The 22,091-nt window shown below is 41.3% G+C and overlaps 1 protein-coding gene across 11 annotated transcripts in view; it reads left to right on the top strand.

Moving 5' to 3' along the window:
- mycbp2 (MYC binding protein 2) overlaps positions 1 to 22,091 on the top strand; it is a 79,771-nt gene that overhangs the window by 54,512 nt on the left and 3,168 nt on the right. For 9 of the 11 annotated variants that reach the window (XM_047369726.1, XM_047369727.1, XM_047369728.1 and 6 more), the window contains 26 exons: positions 812 to 937; positions 4,293 to 4,499; positions 8,288 to 9,925; positions 10,003 to 10,172; positions 10,281 to 10,528; positions 10,645 to 10,812; positions 12,120 to 12,277; positions 12,361 to 12,560; positions 12,649 to 12,798; positions 12,886 to 13,046; positions 13,166 to 13,322; positions 13,401 to 13,625; positions 14,873 to 14,938; positions 15,085 to 15,324; positions 15,431 to 15,520; positions 15,606 to 15,686; positions 15,808 to 16,074; positions 16,550 to 16,833; positions 16,935 to 17,031; positions 17,124 to 17,243; positions 17,332 to 17,433; positions 17,515 to 17,643; positions 18,156 to 18,288; positions 18,424 to 18,527; positions 21,671 to 21,859; positions 21,961 to 22,068. In XM_047369726.1, coding sequence (XP_047225682.1) covers positions 812 to 937; positions 4,293 to 4,499; positions 8,288 to 9,925; positions 10,003 to 10,172; positions 10,281 to 10,528; positions 10,645 to 10,812; positions 12,120 to 12,277; positions 12,361 to 12,560; positions 12,649 to 12,798; positions 12,886 to 13,046; positions 13,166 to 13,322; positions 13,401 to 13,625; positions 14,873 to 14,938; positions 15,085 to 15,324; positions 15,431 to 15,520; positions 15,606 to 15,686; positions 15,808 to 16,074; positions 16,550 to 16,833; positions 16,935 to 17,031; positions 17,124 to 17,243; positions 17,332 to 17,433; positions 17,515 to 17,643; positions 18,156 to 18,288; positions 18,424 to 18,527; positions 21,671 to 21,859; positions 21,961 to 22,068 — 5,618 coding nt within the window. The remainder of the gene's footprint in view (positions 1 to 811; positions 938 to 4,292; positions 4,500 to 8,287; positions 9,926 to 10,002; positions 10,173 to 10,280; positions 10,529 to 10,644; positions 10,813 to 12,119; positions 12,278 to 12,360; positions 12,561 to 12,648; positions 12,799 to 12,885; positions 13,047 to 13,165; positions 13,323 to 13,400; positions 13,626 to 14,872; positions 14,939 to 15,084; positions 15,325 to 15,430; positions 15,521 to 15,605; positions 15,687 to 15,807; positions 16,075 to 16,549; positions 16,834 to 16,934; positions 17,032 to 17,123; positions 17,244 to 17,331; positions 17,434 to 17,514; positions 17,644 to 18,155; positions 18,289 to 18,423; positions 18,528 to 21,670; positions 21,860 to 21,960; positions 22,069 to 22,091) is intronic. The other 2 variants (XM_047369737.1, XM_047369731.1) reach the window with 1 other exon arrangement.

The raw sequence follows: 22,091 nt of genomic DNA, 5'->3' as shown, positions 1-22,091 counted from the left end.
ATGCACAAAAGCATCTTATGCCCACTGTTAGGTATGGTGGAGGATCTATTATGCCGTGGGGCTGTTTCTCTTGCATAGGTCCTAAATACATTGCTAGAGTGCATGGCATCATAATTTTGTAGAAAAATAAGAACGTGTTAAAAGAAAATCTGTTGGCCTTTGCCAGAAAACTTCAAATAGGTCATTACTGCATCTTGTAGCAGGAAAATGATCTAAACAATATGGCTAAATCATAGATAAATAGTTCAGCAGACACAAAAGCAATCTTCTTTCATGGTCATCTTAATCCACAGACATAAATCTTATCTACTCTGGGTGGTGAGATGAAGAGAAGAGACTATTAGAGAGGACCCAGGATTCTTGTCAAAGATCTCTCCCACTGTATGCTCCAAGTTTGTAAAATGTTATAGGAGAATACTAAGCGTTGAGCCAAAGACCGCTGTTCTAAGTATTAACAAGGGGGCACCAATAAGTGTGGCACCAGTTGTTTTGTTAAAAAAAATATTTCGTAACATACGTCCACTAAATAAAAGTACTCAAATTAAAGATGGTCTTTTTTTTATTTCCGGTGTGAAATTGTATTCATTTTTTTTTATTGGTTTGACATTGTACATAAATAACCAATTCTGCAGATGGACCATAGCTGGCCAAAGGCTTTTTTTCATCTCGCTGGTCAATATACGACCACCGATCAATTAATGTTTTTTACCCAACCCTACCTGGGTAATCCAATTAGTGTTGATTACCCTCTTACTAAATACATATCTCATAAATAAACAGCAAGACTAGGTGATCTAATTTGATTTTGCAGAACAAGCTTTGATCGAGCATGGGAATCAGACGCCACCACCCAGCCCCTTCTCTGTGCAAGCGTTCAGCAGAGCAACAACCTCAAATGGAGCACAGGGCTTTGATTATGGCATCACCAACAACAAAGGTGAGTTTACTAAAGAGACATTTAAAAAGCTACTTAGTGAATTTACATTATCTGCTCATTATGTTCCTTATTATACATTTATACATTGTAGCATAGCTCATATTTTATTTTCCTACTTTGCTCTTTTTGCTTTTGAAAAGGTTAGAAAGCATCGCCAATGGGTTTACAGTGTACTCCACAGATTCTATAACTCTGTAGATGTATGGTCAGTTTGTTGCATTTCAATGTAAGGTTTATCAGGAAAAGCTAAACATCACTGCTACATTTGATAAAAATATAAAAAAAACTATTTTTTGTGTTTTTTACAAATTACAACTAGATTTCCACGACATATGTGGCTCTCTAAATTTAGGTGTCATCTGTTTTTTTTATTTTTTATATCTGTTTCTTTTTGAGGTTTCTGCATGCGTTTTAATTTCTCTAATGCTGCTGTGTCATGCCTCGCATCTCTGCAGTGTCGGGCATATGTCTGCATGCATGAGCCAGTCAGTGTCATTTGAAATTTTGTGGGCTTTATAGTTGGATGCTGAAGCTGGCTCTGACACCCCTCTCACCCTTTACTTTATGTTGTTTTAGTTAAGTCTCCTTTACCAAATGTGTTCATTTATTTAATCAGTTACCTTCAACTGGTGGTGGAGTACAGTGGGAATCCCCTCGGGGAGCCAATCAGTGTAGCTGTAGCCTCTGTAAGGTGTATTTGTCCCCTTTTCTGCTTTAATATTATGTCGTGCTAGTTTTCTTAAAAAGTAGATTTTCCCTGTCTTACCTGGCTTAGGAGGTTTTCCTCTTGAAATACTTTATGATTAACACAAATCTATGGTTTTAGAAATCAATCAACAGCTGTAAGCAGATTAAAGGTGATTCCATATTTGGTTATCAAAAACAATATTTCAATAACAGCCATGTACAATACTTTCATTAATTCATTGATTTGTCAAGTTATATGGTACAGTGACAACACAATGTTGTCATTCATAGGTGCAACTTATGAAGTGCTACTTGCATAGAGCATGAAGTAACTATACAGATGGGTTTTCTTGGCTAGAAAAGCTTCTACGATCTATCCATCCTTCATTGTCTTCCATTTATTCGAGATCAGGTCACGTGTCCAGGAGGGAAACCCAGCAATCCCCTTTTCCAGCAACTCTCTGTAGGGGTATCCCACAGGGTTGCCAGGCAAAAAGGGATGTATATAATTTCTCCAATTAGTTCTGGGTCTATCCTAGTGTCTCTTCCCAGTGGCCTATACCCTGAAAACCTCCAAAGGGAGGCACCCAAAAGGCATTATGGTCAAAAGCTTGAACCAACTCGGCTGATTCGTTTTAAGGTGGAAGAGCAGGGACTCTACGCTGCCCATCTCCATAGAGCTCCTCGATTAATCTGTAAGACTGAGTCCAGCCACCCTCTATAAGACATTAAAAATAACCGCTTGTATCTGGAATGTCCGTCGTTTGGTCATCCGTATCTCATTGACCATACGTCAGGGTTGGAATGTTGATGGACAAGTAAATTAAGACCATTTTGACTCATACTGTTTCATCACATTATCTGCCCACATTACTACAGATGAGGCACAAACTAAGTTCTTCTGCTTGAGGCAGAGACTGCACTCTGACTGAGAGAGCAGTTCACTTTTTTTTTTTAGTTTAGAACAACTGCGTCAGACTAAGTAACTAACTCTCATCCAAGCTGCGTGACAGTCTTCTGTAAGGTCATGGGTTGAAGATGCCAACAGAACCACATCATCTCTCCTCCCCACGACTATCCATTGAGATTCTGTCCGTAAACACCATAAACAGGATCACTGAGAAGGGGCAGCTCAGGTAGAGTCCAACCTGCACTAGAAACAAGGATTGACTTTATGCTAAGAAGTTGAACACATCTCTTACTGGAGAACCTCTATGAGCATCCCTGGCCTTGCCTATTCTTGTTGGAACCCTGAAAGGATGAAACGGGGGACATGGGTTGGGACTGCATACCGAAAACACGTGAAATGGAATTTTTGACCACCTCAGCGACCTCTAAGGGTGATGGACCCGTCTTCTCTTGACTCTTCAGAATCTTCCTCCACCATGGAGGAGATAGTGACTGAAGAGATCATCACAGCAGCCTAACATGGTCTCTGTTTTGAGGAGCGAAAGATTTTCCAAAAGATAATTTAGACCACTTGAAGGTGTTCCTCTACATTGTGTCCGTATTACTCCAACACCCTAGTTTTTGGCTGCTTTCATCACTTCTTGTTTCCACCAACAGCTCTTCAGGTTGCCGCCTATACAGGCAACCTTTGACCTTGTAGCTACAGCTCCTAGTATCTGCTATGAAGTTCCTGAATATGGACCATTTGTATTCCATTTCCCTAACACCCAGAACATGAAATAAACTGATTGTGATTATCCCCACACCCACCTGATGACTCTCTCCCTGGACAACTCGAGAGACGAAGAGAGTCCACCCCATCTCCAGAAGTTTTGTCCCAGAGTCCAAGCTATGTGTCATGGTGAGTCCAGCTATATCTAGTTGGCAAAGCACCCCCTCACACACCATTTTTGACTCTCTTGTTGCCAGTGCCAACAGTCAATGTCCTAAAAGCCACATTATGGCTCACCTGACAGCCAGCTCACACTGCACCTGATCTCCAAGTTCCTCCCCACGGAGGTTGGGTAAACAGAAGGTGGCCTCTTATAGCTTCTTTGGGCTGAGCTGAGCCAAACACCAGTGGTCTACGCCCCACCACCCTGCATTTGCTAGTGAGCATGCTGTGAGGCCTGACTCCTGGAGGTTGCCCTGGCCTGACCCCCTGAACTCCATCGTCTGATTTTATGAATTAGCGCTTTATAATTAGTTAAATTTCGACTACATTGCATTAAAACTGGATTGTAATTTGAATAAATTAAAAAGAGCTAGATCGAACTGTCCTGAATGGTGAATATAAATGCTTACCTTATCTGATTAGTTGTAGAAGATGGCCTCTGTTGTGACGATAAAAATAAATTTAACTGACTTGATAGATGAACTAAACAGAAGAGAAGTTGAGATTTTCTTCTCATGGAAAGATATTTTTTACTTACATAAATCAAGCTATTTGCTTCCTGATGCAGTTTGAGGAGTTAAATGCAATGTAGTTTGTAATTAATTTAGAATGTCTTTTAAATTTTACGTTTTTAATGAAAGTATCTCTGGTTGCAAGTCAGGAAGCTGTATGTCCATTTGGGCTCCTCCTGTTTTGTAAATCTGGTGTTCTGTGGGAGATAACTTAATGATTGGCAGAAAATGAACAAAATCACCCTTATTCCCCCTTCCTCAAACCTGAGTATAAGCTGTAGTTTCTCCACTTCCTCTGTGTTCATATTTGCAGGTGACCGGTTAAGTGCCATATTGAATTCCATTCAGTCTGGGCCCTTCCTCTCAGCAGCTCCCTCCTCCTCCGTATTTGATCAAGCCGCCCAACCTCCCTCCTCTTCCTCTTCCTCCTCCTCCTCCTCCTCCTCCTCCCTTGTCCACAGCCCATTTGTGTTTGGACAGTCCCCCTCCCAAGTGTCTCAGCCACAACCACAGCTTCTGAGTAAGTCTGTCCTGCTTTCTGACAGCACTTGCTCACACAGGTGTTGATCTTCTAACCTTGGAATGTTTTTGTTTTCTTGATTTATTCCTTCATGTTAAATATTCCATGTGGTGAAGAGGGGTGATAAGTGACACATAAATAACGCTACTGCTCCATAGTTCAGAAATATCTTTAACAAGCTCACGTGTCTAATGTTCAATGCTGAAATCTTGTTTTCAATAGAAATAAATGGTTAGAATTAAAAAAAAAAATACACTGACAACAAAACAAGATTTCCAGCTGAAATATTTAGACTTTAAATCTTGGTAAAGTGGATATTTTTGCTATGTGCTCACATGAGAGGCTGAGTTGCTTTGATTTCTTTTTGCTGTGCTTGCCCGATTGTTCGTCGTCTCCGTCTTCTTCATGTTTTTTTATTGCTGCTTAAGATTTAGCTCTACGTTTCGTGTTTCATTTTTCACCTCAACCAGCCCGAGGCTTTTATCTGAACATGAAGATCTTAGGAATATTGATTAAAGATCAGTTATGTCATAGGTACATATAAAATATGTGCCAGGTTTGGATGCCAGCTTGATAATTCAGATGAAAAAAGTGCAACAATGTGAAAGACAAAATCAGCTAAGGTTCCCTGGAGGGTTCAGCCTATGTAATATTCTTTGCACATGTCGATCTATTTTCAGCATAGCTGCTGTCTGTCTTCTTCTTGGTTCTGTGTTGTGTGTCTGCAGAGTCCTGTGGGTGTCAGGAAAACATAGACAAGTTTAATGTGAGGATTTAATAATCAATTGGCCAGAGATCTAAGCCTGACAATTTTTCTTGATCATCTCAAAATGAAGAACCATCACAGTTTTTGTTCGATAAACAGACAAACCTTTTGGAGTTTATGAAAAGCATGTAAAGGTTATGAAATACATGTTTTGATACCTAAATAGGGATATAGTAATGGTTCCCTGATTTTATTTTGGATTCGGAAGACAACATTGATCAAACAACCGGCACCACATTTTGTTTTATTTGTTTCAAAAATCTGAATTTGTCAAAATTCAAATCAGCATATCAGATCTCAAAGAACACCAGAAATCAGAATCAGCCAGAATTAGCCTGACTGGTGCTGCTCTAATTTAAACATGGATTGCACTGCGTGCTTATCAGGGGACAAGATATTAATGTTGGGAAGACCAGCTTGACAGGTGATTGGCCAAGGTTTTGTTCTTATACAATATTATAGTAGCTTATCTATACGGTCAGTCGCAGATCTTCATGATTGACGTTTTCACTTAATGAAGACGACCCTAAATCAGCAAAGGTTTTTCATCCAGATGAAAGATTTTAATGTTTGTTGGTACTTAAACAATGTCAGTATTTTTATTTTTTATTTATTTACAAAGCTGGTAAAAATACACTTAAAAGATACATGTGCAACCTTCACTGATTATCTGGAATAGCTGAAAATTGTCTCATTACTGTTATTGTCAAGTTCTGTACACAGATTTTAACAATAATCAAATGTCTTGGAGAGAAATATATTTATTTTCAGTTCAGAGTTTAATATATAACTTTTTCCTCAGCCTTTATTAACGTCTTGCTTTTGGTGTAACTTTTTTTCTGTAGATGAGTGGACATCAGGTTCTTGACTACTGAAAATGGCTTAATTCTTTAAACCTGTCTTATAGGTTAAACAACTATTGATATTTAAAATAAAGCTTTCTTTATGGTGTTCTGCATCACTTAATGTTTTTTTTTTCAGTTAAAAACAAGTTTTTTTATGATACCCACAGGCCTCTGTGACTTCATTGACCTTTTATAAGTGTCCGTTTCCTCACGTGCCATCTATATCTTCCCATTGATTTGTGTGCTGTTCTTTTCCTTGTTCGCCCTCATGATTTGACCCCATTGCCTTCCTCTTTGTTCCTTCTTTCTCTCTGTCTGTTCCTCCTCCCTTCTTTTCTTTCGGTCTGGCATTTCATGTCTGGCTTGTTTACCTGCTCCACTGTTTCCTGCTGTAGATGGTTCATCTCGCAACCTTGCTTCTCATGAGCGTGTGCACAAAAGCAGTGTGTCGGTGGCTGGTCATGGTAGTGCTCTCTCATCTCTCGCTCTAAGGCAAAAGGGTGGGTAATTACAAAATGCATGCTCCCCTCAGACTCAACAGAGGGTTGGGTATGAACTCCAGAAAAACCTCCTCTTCAAAGTGAATTAGGAGCTTTTTATGATTCACCGGTTTTGGCATCTTGGTCTAATGATTACTCTCAGGCTCAGGTCTTAAGTAGAAGTAAAAAACAATTTAAATGCTTTATTTGACAATATTAGTTGCCTGAATTTTGTTCAATTCAAAAGCGACAAATGTGGACAGATTTGTTTGCCCCTCTGGTAAAGACGTATCAAAAGCTTTAAAATGAGTTCATCTTTAATTGCAGCAGCATAATCTCAGACTGAAAAATGTTGAACTATCCAACTGTTTAATTTGAGTCCATTTATTCACTGGGGGCTTGTTTTTTACAAAATCCCCAGTGGTACAGTTATTGGTACCTCTGTTGCCAATAGGATACATTTGCGATGATAGGACAAAAACAGTCAGTTTGCGAATGGATAGTGTCTAATATTTGCTATGGCGACTTTTTAAACCCAAGATCCCTTCCCTTTGCTGCAATTCTATATATGCAATCTTTGGAGATTTTTTTTTAACCCCACCGTAGCATCCTATTCAGTGTGCAGTGGCAAAATAAACATGAGTTCTGTCTAGCCTAGTGCACAGTGGCCAGAAATGAGTCTCTGTGTCCTATTTGTGTCCCAGGGGTAACAGAAAGTCATTGATTACCAATTAAGATCAGCATTTTGTTTTTTCTTGTAGAAAAAAATTATTTCTTAACACTGGATTTTCTCCAACAGAATATATATGTTTACATCAGTGGCGGATGCTGGTCTTTCAAGGAGGGGAAGCTCAATTTCAAGATCGCTGATTCTCTCATTTTGCTGTCAATTATAAAGGGATTCAGCCTCAGACAGATCATCCAATCATCATGCAGAAGCTGAGCGTCCGGGCCAGCTGAGGCCAGCCCACTGCCCCATAGACCCCCAAAGACGCTGAGCGTCCGATGGGCGGGACAAAGCCCAGCATTTTTGCTTCGCTATTGAACTCACTGTTTAAAGCACTGTGAAGCTGCGGGAATGAGTGAGAGGAAAGCCGCATCGTTACCAGTGATAAGAAGCTGATTCTGAACAAAAGTTGAGCGCGTTGTAGCGCATATTTAGTCAATGACATGTACACACAACAGTATATATTTGATCACTTATTTTTTGACATTTTAGGGGAAGCTGAGCTTCCCTTACAGTCTTAGAGCAATCGCCACTGGTTTACATTGGGGGTTATCTTTGTATATAAAAAAAGAATCAGTTTGAGATTATGCTACTGCTATAAAAGATATATTTATTTTGGGGTTTTTAGGTGCCAATACATTTGCCAAGATCTCTATATCCACTGATGCAGAGCAAAATTGGGTTGGAAACCATCTTTCATCAGTGCTTTCATGGTCCACTAGCTTTCCTCATTCATCACATTAGTTGTCTGATTAAAAAGAATGTACTACAAATAGTTTTTAACAATAATTACTTATCTCAAGGTTTAACATCTTTCATCTTTAAGGCTTTATTTCTCTTTTCATTGTTTCTTTCTACATAACTTTACAGTGTTTTTTGGTGTTGGTGTTTTTTTTTAGACCTTTTGTCACTCTCAGCATTGATCCTGCGGTGTTTTATGGTGCATCTGTGTTTGAATCACCAATGTTTAGGTGAGCGAGGGAATCTGATGTCCGGTGCGCGATCCATGTCCCAAGCCAGCAAGCAGCGTCAGGAGAATCGCTCGCCTAAACTGGAGAGTCGAGGAAGCCGCTCCGCTGAGCAGGTCCGGGTAAAAACCAGCGAGGGTGGACTCTCGGCCAGCGAAGCCCTCATCTTGCGGTCAGACACGGCCAAGCTGAGGAGCGAATCTCACAGCCGCTCCCACTCACCCAACCATAACACTCTACAGGCACTAAAGGCAGATGGTAGAACTTCTGGAAATCGGGCCGAGTCCCCAAATCCGGGCTCTCGCTCCTCTTCTCCCAAACAAAAAGGTGTATCCTCATCGGGCCGATCAAGTCCCTCAAGCACCTTATCCCAGCTCTCTTCTTCAAGCAACCATGACAAAAACCTCCCCCCCAAAGTCAGCCCTTCTTCTAAAGCCAAACTCGATCCCCCCAGAGAGAGATCTAAGTCGGACTCCTACACTCTTGATCCAGACACACTTAGAAAAAAAAAGATTCCCCTTACAGAACCGCTGAGAGGCAGATCTACCTCTCCTAAATCTAAACTGTCTCCTAAAGATCCCAATAAAGAAGTGATCAGTAATGCAGAAAACCGTGCTCCATCTCCACATGTGACCCAGGAGAACCTGCACAGTGAGGTAGTGGAGGTCTGCACCTCTAGCGCTCTCCTCTCCAACGAGGACATCAACGATGAGAACGTGGAACTCCGTAATTCGGAAGAAGGCTCGTGTAAAGTCCACTTCAGCATCGGCAAAGCTCCCGTCAAAGAGGAACTAGAGAGCCGCTCGTCACCCAAAGTCAGCCGCAAAACTTCCAGCCGACACACGCGTCCCAAGAAAGACAAATCTGGACCGCTGTTCAAAGCCGAGAGTACGTCGAGAGTCACAGAGCCCGTCAAACAGGCCATGTCGCCCTCAGTGTCTGAATGTGCTCGTGCGGTTTTTGCTGCTTTCCTTTGGCATGAGGGTATCGTCCATGACGCCATGGCCTGTTCGTCCTTCCTTAAGTTTAACCCTGACTTAACCAAAGAGCAAGCCCCCATTCGTAACTCCATGGGAGGACAGGGGCCTGAGGAGAAAGAGAGCAAGTTAAAAAATCGGCACTCCTTGGAGATTTCTTCTGCACTCAACATGTTTAATATCGCTCCCCATGGTCCAGACATCTCCAAAATGGGCAGCATCAACAAAAACAAAGTATTATCCATGCTGAAGGAGCCTCCACTCCCAGAGAAGTGCGAGGACGGAAAAGGAGAGACCGCATCCTATGAGATGACCTCTCATCCCTGCTTGAGGCCAAAGTCAGTCTTGCCATTAACCTTGCAGCATTTAGTAGCGTTCTGGGAGGACATTTCGATGGCCACCATCAAAGCAGCCACCCAGAACATGATCTTTCCCAGCCCGGGGTCCAGTGCTATCTTAAAGAAGAAGGAGCATGAAAAGGACAGCAAAAAGTCAAAGAAGGAGAAGAAAAAAAGGGAGAAGGCGGAGGTACGACCAAGAGGAAATCTGTTCGGAGAGATGGCTCAGCTCGCCATGGGAGGACCGGAGAAAGACACAATCTGTGAGCTGTGTGGGGAGTCTCATCCTTACCCTGTCACCTACCACATGAGACAGGCTCATCCAGGTGAGAGTGACAAAGTCTTTTTCCATATATACCGTAAACCTGATCTGTTTTCGAACAGGCTGCTTTTTTTATGGCAGGCTGTGGTCGTTATGCGGGAGGCCAGGGCTACAACAGTATCGGTCATTTCTGTGGAGGCTGGGCTGGAAATTGTGGAGATGGAGGCATAGGAGGCAGCACCTGGTATCTGGTGTGTGATCGCTGTCGAGAGAAATACCTCAGAGAGAAGCAGACCGCGGCCAGGGAGAAGGTAGCAGACCTCTGCAAAGTCTATGTGCTTGAACTGTCGTCTCTTGTTTTTTTGCTTCTATGACAAATATTTATTATCTAAACTAATGTAATCAACATAACGTTACAGGTGAAACAGTCAAGGAAGAAGCCTCTGCAGGTGAAGACCCCGAGAGCTCTACCTACCATGGAGGCCCACCAGGTGATCCGAGCCAACGCATTGTTCCTGCTATCCCTCAGCAGTGCAGCTGAGCCCAGCATGTTGTGCCACCATCCTCCCCGACCCCTTCACTCGCAGCTGCTCCCCAGCCTAAAGGAGGGAGTGTCAGAGGAACTCCCCAATAAAATGGGCTGCCTTTACCTACAAACTCTAGCGAGGTAGTTATAAGCCACTTTATCTCCATTCTGTCAAAAACAGAATAGTAATTAGGATTTTAATAATGTTGTGAGTAGATGATTTACTTTGTTTTGGGTTTTTTTGTCTTTTGTTTCAGACAACACACTGAGAACTTTGGAGCTTACCAAGATGACAACCTTTTCCAGGATGAGATGAGGTATCTGCGGTCAACATCTGTTCCCGCGCCCTACATTTCCGTCACACCAGATGCTTGTCCCAACGTGTTTGAGGAGCCAGAGAGTAATATGAAGTCCATGCCCCCTAGGTATTCTTTTTATTCACTCCAAAATGTATATATTTCAGTTGTTTTAACTGTAACATATCATACAGTGACCATATACAGTGCCTTTCAGAAATACTCATACCTTATTAACTTGTTCACATTGTCCCACAACAACCAGAAGCATTTTAAAAATGACGATTTCACCTTTCTTTAATTTTATCTTAATTTTAAAAGAAATATCTAAAAGGAGTCGCGTGCAGTCCCTTCTAATCTTATAACCTTAAGCAAGATGCAGGCTAACCAGATGCCTTCAGATGTCCCCTAGTTAGTAAATAGTCCCCTGGTTGTAATTTAATCTCAGTATGAATCCTGTTTTTCTGTGAAGGCCTCAGAGGTTTGTTAGAGAGCATTGCTGAACAAACAGCACATCAGACACGGCAGAGAACAAAGTTGTGGAGAAGTATAAAGCAGAGTTGAACTATAAAATAACAATCAATCCCCTGAAATTGGACAGAGAATTGCATAACTCCATTGCATACAGCTCAGTCCTGGACCACACAGGGCTGGCCTTTATGGGAGAAAATCAACAGGAAACCAGTTATTGAAAGAAAGCCATAAGAAGTTCCATTTGTAGTTTGCTAAAATGTTAAATAGACATATCCTTTATTTCCCCAAAGTGGGGACATTCAGTGTAAAAGCAGCAAAATAAATAGCAAAAGAACGTGTCCTGGTCAAATTAAACTAAAATTGAACTTTTGTGGCTTAAATTGCACATCACTCTAAACACACATGGTGAAACGTATCGGCAGGGACATGGAAGCTGGTCAGAGCTGATGGGATGAATGAAGCGGAGGTTCCCTGTTCCAGCACGACAGTGTTCCTATACATACTTCCAGAGATACGTTGAAATGATTTAGATCAAATCCAATTTATGTGTTCGAATGGCCCAGTCAAAGTCCAGATGCAAATCCACTTGAGCGGCCAGATTTGAAAATTGATGTTCACAGATGCTCTCTATGTCTAACTGAGCTTGAGCTGTTTGGCAGAAAAGAGTATGATAAAAAACTCTAGATGTGCAAAGCTTTTAGAGACATACCAGAAAAGATTTGCACCTTTAATAGCAACTGGTTCTACAAAGTATTGTTGCAGGGTATATGTGGAAAAAGTTCAATGGGCATAAATAGTTTTTGCAAGGGACTGAATTGGTTAAAATCTCTTGGCTTCTGTACATTTCTCCAGCTCTGTCTTGATTAATTAGCCGATATGAACCTGAACAGAACTAGCTTAAATTAATGTATCGTGATATTTTAACCAAACTTTATGCTCCGTTTGTTTTGATCTGGTTTTAGTCTTGAAACCAGTCCAATTACAGACAGTGACACTGCAAAGCGCACAGTTTTCCAGAGGTCGTACTCCGTTGTAGCATCAGAGTATGACAAGCAACACTCACCCTCTCCAGCCCGTGTCAAAGCTGTGCCCAGACGGAGGGTTCATAGTGGTGACGCAGGTAGATTAACATGAAAGTGATTTGTATTGCTTAGAGTGAGTTGTAGCATTGGTTTAACACAAACTGCTCTATTTTGCACATAGAAGTAGGCTCGTCTCTGTTACGCCACCCGTCTCCTGAGCTGTCCCGTCTCATTTCGGCTCACGGCTCGCTCAGTAAAGGGGAGAGGAATTTCCAGTGGCCTGTTTTGGCTTTTGTTATTCAGCACCATGACCTTGAAGGCCTGGAGGTGGCGATGAAGCACGCTCTGAGAAAGTCTGCCTGCAGGGTGTTTGCTATGGAGGTACTTATGTTGTGTCTGCAAAAGCTGTATTTTTCAGAGCTCAGTCAGATGTTGTGCTAATCAATTTCTTTTTCATTGTTCCTGTCAGGCATTCAACTGGCTGCTTTGCAATGTGATCCAGACCACTTCTCTGCACGACATTCTCTGGCATTTTGTAGCATCTCTCACTCCATCACCCTGTGAGCCAGAGGATGAAGAAGATGAGGAGAATAGGGGCAACAAAGAAAATTTAGAACAGGTAAGAGTGGCTTACATTTGGGTGCCATGTAGCCTTTCTTTTTATCTGTCACTTTTTCTAATCATGAAGATCTCCATAACTACACAGGAAAGAGACCTTGGTGTATGTGAACACCCTCTGTCAGACATTGTGATTGCTGGGGAGGCAGCTCATCCTCTCCCCCACACTTTCCACCGCCTTCTTCAAACAATCTCTGACCTCATGATGTCCCTTCCTAGTGGCAGTGCTCTACAGCAGATGGCACTGAGGTAAATATCTGGTTCAGGAATGCCACTGTAGTGGAAATAAGTTGGTTGATGTTGCAAATTACCTTTTGATCTTAGACACATAAACATTACGTTTCATTGACTGTGTCCCATTGCTTTAGGTGCTGGAGTCTCAAGTTCAAGCAGTCTGACCACCAGTTCCTCCATCAGAGCAATGTTTTCCATCACATCAACAACATCCTGTCCAAGTCAGACGATGGAGACAGCGAGGAGAGCTTCAACATCAGTGTGCAGTCGGGCTATGAAGCAATGAGCCAGGTAAGAGCACAGTCAGCTCTAGATCATACTGCTGCTTATCTGCTGTGCATAAACCATGTAATAATCTGTGTTTTATAGGATCTCTGCCTGGTAACCTGCTTGAAGGACCTGACCAGTGTAGTAGACATTAAGACATCCAGTCGGCCCGCCATGATCGGCAGCCTAACAGATGGCTCCACTGAGACCTTCTGGGAGTCTGGAGATGAGGACAAAAACAAGACCAAAAGCATAACCTTTAGCTGTGTGAAAGGCATAAATGCCACCAAGGTTTCTGTTCATGTGGACAACTCCAGAGACATCGGGGTAAGGAGCGACAACAAACTAGGCATAAAAGCATACTGATGTTCTGTTGTGTTTAATAAAAAATAATATCTGTCGGGGAATTGGTGCGTTAGCTGGTGATTGGAACACTAGGGGTTCACTCTTCAGCTCAACTGGAGTTAAACTCTCTGATTTTTATTTACAATGAGCTTCCTGCCCTTCAGTAACGTCCTTTTTAGAGACAAAATGGTCCTTCAAATACAAGCATAAGCCTTTAATTATGAGCCACCATTTGGGTACGACAACAAGTTTGTCCCTTTGGAGTTTCTAGATTTTTCTGTTATCCTCTAAAAAGATGAGTCAGACAACACATCCCCTCTTTCTTTAAGAACTCACTTGTTTGTCAGTCCCATCGGTCCATCTTTGTAAAAAAATATTTTTCGTGGTCTACTGCTACTGATTTTATTTTTTTTGTTCGGGAACAATTAAGGCAAACAAATCCTTTATAATGCTCCAGAGATTGTATCCTTTTAACTAACAACTTCAGTAACATAAAGGTGATTTCAATGTCAATTCTACTTTCTTTGAGAACCACAGAATAACGATAGTACGTTTATTTTGGCAATGCTTGTATACAAGTTACTTATCACCCCATTATCAGGTTTTATTTATGGGTTATTATTATATTATATAAATATTTATATTAAATAAATATTATATTTATTTATATTGTTTATATATCAATTTTACTCTGCTAAAAAATGTGGTGTTTGGGAACACTGATTTTGACAGCAAGGTATGATTTCAGCTTTGTGTAAGCAAGCTGTTCCAAATGATATCAAAATTCCTTATTCCTTAACTCAAATTATCCAGTCTTAAATTGGCACCAAATTAATCTCACATATAAAAATTATTTTGCTTTGATGACTTTGTAATATTTTGGCATATACTGCGGTTAATCGGTTAATCGGTTAATCGGGTGTCGACATAACTTGAAAAACTAAACTTGGCACTTTGTTTTAAACATCATAATTTTTAATCACTGGTGTTTTAGCTTCTCTCTGTGATCTCATAATGCATTCCTTTGCACTTTCACTGATCTTTCACTTTGAATGTCATCGTAAAGGGTGAAAAATACTTAAATTGTCACATCAACAAAATAATGCATAGTGCAGAAATAGGTCGTATAAAAAACATGGCCAAGCACCAGGCTGACTGTGTGTGGAAGTTATCATTACAATTCAATTATTTATTTCACTGAATTTATTTTTTGTTTCTTGTGCAAACAGAACAAAGTGACATCAGTAACGTTTCTTTGTGGGAAAGCAATAGAGGACCTCTGCAGAGTTAAGCAGGTATGAGCAGTTTCAGGCATAAAGGAGATGGCATATGCACTGAGAGTTTTTGATTTGACTTTTGATTTTTCCTTTGGCTGTCTTCCAACTTGTATTTAATCATTTTAAAGAGAAGGGATAAAACATTTAAAATTTTTTGCTCACAGGTTGACCTTGACTCGCGTCACATGGGCTGGGTGACGTGCGAGCTTCCTGGAGGCGATTATCATGTGATCAAAGTGGAGCTAAAAGGCCCCGAAAACACTCTGAGGGTTCGTCAAGTGAAGGTACTTGGCTGGAAAGAGGGCGAGAGCATCAAGATTCTTGGTCAAATCTCAGCCAGCATGGCTCAGCAGAAAAACTGTGAAGCCGAGACACTGAGAGTTTTCCGCCTCATCACCTCACAGGTCAGTCAATCTGGCTCTGTTACGTGCCTCGTAATCGTGTAGCTATTTATTTGCAGATAATGCATTTAGCTTAAACCGTGAGAATAAGCCTTCTGTTTACATTTAGGTTTTTGGCAAACTAATCTGTGGAGATGCAGAGCCAACTCCAGAGCAGGAGGAGAAAAATCTGCTTTCATCTCCAGAAGGAGAGGATAAGGTCTGTGGAACTCCAGTTCTGGAAAACTGCCTCATCACTAGTGAATTTTTCGTGATTAGTTTTGATTTTGTCTTTCTGTAAACAGGTACCATCTGATGCGGATCTCAAGGAGCACATGGTGGGAATAATTTTCAGCAGGAGCAAACTAACCAACCTGCAGAAACAAGTAAATTAAACTTTCAAACCATTCAAAAGTAACCCCCAGTCCTCCGCACAAAGAAGTTAACACAGTGTGAAAGGGTTCTTAACTTCCACAAGCCAATGCAACTGCTGCCTTTTCTTTCCAGGTGTGCGCACATATTGTTCAGGCAATCCGCATGGAGGCCACACGTGTAAGGGAGGAGTGGGAACATGCCATCTCCAGCAAAGAGAACGCCAACTCCCAACCGAGTGACGACGATGCCTCATCCGACGCCTACTGCTTTGAGCTCCTCTCCATGGTCCTGGCTCTGAGTGGCTCCAACGTGGGCCGCCAGTATCTGGCACAACAGCTCACCCTCATGCAAGACCTGTTTTCTCTCCTGCACACTGCTTCTCCGAGGGTGCAGAGACAGGTGGGCATGAATGTGAACACACACTAAGATGTGCAAATTAGTGTTTCGTCGCTGCTCCTAATCTGGCAGTTTTTCTGAAAACTCAGAAATTCTCTTGTTCTCCGTTAAGTAATTCCTAGATATCCTAATGTTCTGTAAAGTATGTCCTCACTGGGATTTCTTTATGGAAATAATTTCCACCAGCTGCTGGTGAACTGAATTGCATCATACATCACATTGGAGAAGTGCTTGTTTGAAACACATGTAGCTCTGTGTGTTGGATAGTAATAATTATAAGGGTTGAATCATGACAAACACTCATTGTAATCTGTAATTCCATCTCTTAAATCATTGAGTTACACATGATCCATGAAGCCTAAGCGGAGCAGAGTGGTTCGAACCGGCAACCCACTGGTTTACATGACGGGCCCCTACTATCTGAGCCATCATTGCTTAGAGTTTATCAACATTTACCTTTTGACCTTTCTCTTCTCAGGTGACATCTTTGCTTCGACGTGTCCTGCCGGAGGTGACACCGGTCCGCCTTGCCAGCATTATCGGGGTGAAGGCTCTGCCCCCAGCAGACATTAGTGACATAATTCACTCAACGGAGAAAGGTGACTGGAACAAGCTCTGCATCCTTGACATGTTCCTGGGCTGCATCGCAAAGGCCCTCACTGTGCAGCTGAAAGCCAAAGGCACCACCATCTCCGGGACGGGCGGCACTGTTGCCGGGAAGGGCGTCACAACCGTCACCCTGCCCATGATCTTTAACTCCAGGTGAGCTGTTTTCTGAAAGAGTTGAAAAATAACTTTAGTCAGAGGTGGTTTGTTGATGGCGTCAATTTGTTTACATGTTCATTCTCTCCTGTTGTACTCAGCTACATCCGCAGAGGTGAGAGCCACTGGTGGATGAAAGGGTCCACGCCTCCACAGATTGCTGAGATCATCATAAAGCTGGTCAAAGATATGGCAGCTGTAAGTGTTTAATGTTCCTGTCATGTCAGATTTGTTGCTAAAACTACTGCACAGATTAAAGTAACACAGACACTGTTGCACACTGTTTGTAGGGCCACCTTTCAGATGCCTGGTCGAGAGTGACCAAAAATGCAATCGCTGAGACCATCATAGCACTAACTAAAATGGAGGAGGAGCATCGATCTCCTGTTCGCTGTATAGCAACAACAAGGGTAAGAAAGCATAAAAAAAGCCTAAATCAGTGATTAGAGATGCTGTTTATTTATGGTGCTCTAATTATTTATTCGTCTTTTCCCTCAGCTGTGGCTAGCCTTGGCATCATTGTGTGTGCTTGACCAGGATCACGTAGACCGGCTCTCCTCTGGTCGCTGGATGGGTAAAGATGGACAGCAGAAGCAGATGGTGAGATTTATTAACAGATGTAAGAGCTACAGTGTATGAAGCTAATTGAAAGGGTAATAATTTATTCCCTCCCACCCACAGCCCATGTGTGACAATCACGATGACGGCGAGACAGCAGCTATCATCCTGTGTAACATATGCGGCAACCTTTGCACCGACTGCGACCGCTTCCTCCATCTGCACCGACGCACTCGTTCCCACCAGAGACAGGTTTGTTTCAGAAGTTTGCATTAATATCAAGAAATTTTTGTCAGTGTTAATGAGGTACGGTTGGGATGCCCTGATAAAGGTTTTGTGGCCAATTTCCCATCTCCGGTTTTGTAAAGCTTTGACCTTCAGAGGCTGGTTTTAGTCCTTTAAAATTCTTCTTTAAGGACTACAATATAAGAAATAAGAACCAGTTTAAAGCAGAGTTTTCAGGTCCTTTTGCTGTGAGCGGTAATTATTTATTTCACGCACACATATCTGAACATGTTTTACAGTTTCCTCTGACTTCATGTTTACACTCCTCAATGATATTAAAAATAGCTAACTATGGGTGTTCTTCACTCTGTAACATCTTCCTCACTGAAGATTGCTGTTGCCAGGGCAACCTGGTAGTGTTTACATGTGGGTCATTCATTGATGGGGAAAAGAAATGATTCCAGTTACCAGCTGATTTTTCCCTGGGTGGGCATTTTGTTGGCTAGTTCTTTTCACCTTTGCGTTCTTCTGCACTTCAGGTGTTTAAGGAGGAAGAGGAGGCCATAAAGGTTGATCTTCATGAAGGTTGTGGTAGGACCAAGCTATTTTGGCTCATGGCTCTTGCTGATTCAAAGACGATGAAGGCCATGGTGGAGTTCAGAGAGCACACGGGTAATTTAGCATAGAGCATGCTGCTGTGGATCACCGACATTCTCAGAAGATTAATGAAATACTATGAGAAGTTCTCAACCTTTGCATGCCCAGCCTTATATCTCCATCCTGCTCACATATTAAATATTTTTGCAGGTAAACCAGCATCCAGCAGCTCAGACGCCTGCAGGTTCTGTGGTACAAGAAATGGAACCGAACTGTCTGCAGTGGGGAGCGTCTGCTCGGATCCAGACTGTCAGGTGTGGAGCATCCACTTAACTCAATCATCCACAAAACACAAACTATGCAGATAGTTTATTTTGTTTTAATACCAAATCTAAAAAGCATTACTTTAATACATACAACATACTTTTTAGTGCAGGTGTGGCAAAGCTATTAATATATATATATATATATATATATATATATATATATATATATATATATATACACACACATACGGGGGTTGGACAAAAAATGTACAAAAGAACACTTGGAGGAACGGAATATGGAACAGGCAGGTAGCCAAATCTTAAGGCAAAGGAGTACAGGGGTTGGACAATAAAACTGAAACACCTGGTTTTAGACCACAATAATTTATTAGTAAGGTGTAGGGCCTCCTTTTGCGGCCAATACAGCATCGATTCGTCTTGGGAATAACATATACAAGTCCTGCACAGTGGTCAGAGGGATTTTAAGCCATTCTTCTTGCAGGATAGTGGCCAGGTCACTACGTGACACTGGTGGAGGAAAACGTTTCCTGACTCCCTCCTCCAAAACACCCCAAAGTGGCTCAATAATATTTAGATCTGGTGACTGTGCAGGCCATGGGAGATGTTCAACTTCACTTTCATGTTCATCAAACCAATCTTTCACCAGTCTTGCTGTGTGTATTGGTGCATTGTCATCCTGATACACGGCACCGCCTTCAGCATACAATGTTTGAACCATTGGATGCACATGGTCCTCAAGAATGGTTCGGTAGTCCTTGGCAGTGACGCGCCCATCTAGCACAAGTATTGGACCAAGGGAATGCCATGATATGGCAGCCCAAACCATCACTGATCCACCCCCATGCTTCACTCTGGGCATGCAACAGTCTGGATGGTACGCTTCTTTGGGGCTTCTCCACACCGTAACTCTCCCGGATGTGGGGAAAACAGTAAAGGTGGACTCATCAGAGAACAATACATGTTTCACATTGTCCACAGCCCAAGATTTGCGCTCCTTGCACCATTGAAACCGACGTTTGGCATTGGCATGAGTGACCAAAGGTTTGGCTATAGCAGCCCAGCCGTGTATATTGACCCTGTGGAGCTCCCGACGGACAGTTCTGGTGGAAACAGGAGAGTTGAGGTGCACATTTAATTCTGCCGTGATTTGGGCAGCAATGGTTTTATGTTTTTTGGATACAATCTGGGTTAGAACCCAAACATCCCTTTCAGACAGCTTCCTCTTGCGTCCACAGTTAATCCTGTTGGATGTGGTTCGTCCTTCTTGGTGGTATGCTGACATTACCCTGGATACCGTGGCTCTTGATGCATCACAAAGACTTGCTGTCTTGGTCACAGATGCGCCAGCAAGACGTGCACCAACAATTTGTCCTCTTTTGAACTCTGGTATGTCACCCATAATGTTGTGTGCATTTCAATATTTTGAGCAAAACTGTGCTCTTAACCTGATAATTGAACCTTAACTCTCTGCTCTTACTGGTGCAATGTGCAATCAATGAAGACTGGCTACCAGGCTGGTCCAATTTAGCCATGAAACCTCCCACACTAAAATGACAGGTGTTTCAGTTTCATTGTCCAACCCCTGTGTGTGTGTGTATATATATATATATATATATATATATATATATATATATATATTTTTTTTTTTATTATTATTATTATTATTATGTTTTTTCCCCTAAAGGACCAAGAATATCGTATGTTTTCTCTATTTAACCTGTCGTCCTTACAGAGAAAAAATGAAACATTTAAGCCAACAGATTTTTTGAACTGATTTTTGACTGTTTTACTAATTTTGCCAATGATTTTCTTATACAAATGGAAATACAAATGAAATTAGGTACTTTAAATCATTACACTGGATGTTGGACTGTTTAGCCAAGTTCAAAATATTGTTATTTAAAAGGTAAAAAAACATTATGGTTAACTGCTCTCTTGTAACATAAAATTAGTTTAAGACTAAAATAAGGAAATTAAAACTGAGTCTGGGAAAGAAATTGACAGAATGGACCTTTTTGGTGGTCCTTTAAAATCATTTTTGTTCCTTTTTTCCAAATTTATTTTTCTAAATTCCATGGTTTGAAAGTTATTATATCATCTGAGAAGTAACAACTCATATGGGTGTAATTTCAGTCATTCAGTTGAAAAGAAAACAAATTTAATGGGACAGTTCTTGCAAGTTTGTCAGCTATATTTAGATACTTTTGGGAAAAAGTGTTTTTATGAGAGTAAAAACAAATTCCTTTTTTGTAAAATGGAAACACCTCATGTAACCCTAAATTATGCAATGTACTAACAACACTTCACCTAAAACATGTGGCTCATTTATTTCTAAAGGACTATGTGACTTGGCACAAACAGCAATAAAGTATCCAGTTAACAACCATCTCGTGTCCGCTGAAGATCTTCGCAGGAGGAGGAGTCTGTTGAACTGCTAAGCTAATATTAGCTCGCTTCCTCTGTGTTTTTATATGACTTGTTGATCATTTGTTCTAAACATATTTTCTGATAGCTCCAGTTATTTGATAAAACTCACAGCAAGTCTTGTCCTCCTGCTTCATAAACTGAGTTTTGATAGAAATGTTGTATTTTTTACCACTAGGTGTTACCGCAGTGGGCTCAGGGCTCTTGTACACTGCTCTCTGTCTGAGGAAACTCATCAACACAAACCAACAGGAAGATTTCTTTTACTGCTCTTTTAAGATTCCCTGCTTATAGACAAAATTAAAATCAATTTACTTTGGTATATTGTCAACAGGTTTTAATCCTGCTTAATGTAGAATGATCATATTGCCCTCTCATATATAAGGGCACACATATAAATAGGAATTTTAACTGAAAAGCTTTTTCTCTTTCACCGTTTAATAGTTCAAACTATATTTAAGGAAGATAAATAATTGTAATTATTTTTTGAGTAAACATTTCAGGTGTATAATTTATTAATATAATTTCGAATGTACATCATACAGTTTTGATGAATAGCCTATTGAAAATGTTTCAAAGATGCTGATCTTGGTTGAGAATTACAAATACGGTATTAGCTTCTTCTCCACAATAAACTATTTCAAACACATTTATTAACCCATGTAGAGCTTGATGCTAAACCCAACAAGAACTTTTGTGTATTGTATTTCCTGAGCATCACCATCTCTTTTCCTGTTGATTCTCAGGAGTATGCTAAGCTGGCCTGCAGTAAGACTCATCCCTGTGGACACCCCTGTGGAGGAGTCAAGAACGAGGAGGCCTGCCTGCCGTGTCTGCATGGCTGCGATAAGAATGCCGGCTGTCTGAAGCAGGATGCAGATGATATGTGTATGATCTGCTTCACAGAGGCACTCTCTGCTGCTCCTGCAGTACAGGTAGCTTTGAGTATGGTTTTCTATTTTTTATTTGAAGAGTCTCTTGTTTCGGATGTTAAATTTAGATCTTTTTAATGTTTAACTGTTGGTTCTGTTTGCAGCTGGACTGCACTCACGTGTTTCACCTTCAGTGCACTCGTCGTGTTCTTGAAAACCGCTGGCTTGGGCCTCGCATTACGTTTGGGTTCATGCTGTGTCCGATTTGCAAGGTATTACGAATGATTCAAGTTCA

Source organism: Girardinichthys multiradiatus, chromosome 7, assembly GCF_021462225.1.
Source record: "Girardinichthys multiradiatus isolate DD_20200921_A chromosome 7, DD_fGirMul_XY1, whole genome shotgun sequence".
NCBI classification, from domain to species: Eukaryota; Metazoa; Chordata; class Actinopteri; order Cyprinodontiformes; family Goodeidae; genus Girardinichthys; species Girardinichthys multiradiatus.
The sequence above is the reverse complement of the archived record's forward strand: the minus strand, read 5'-3'. Positions and strand labels throughout refer to the sequence as shown.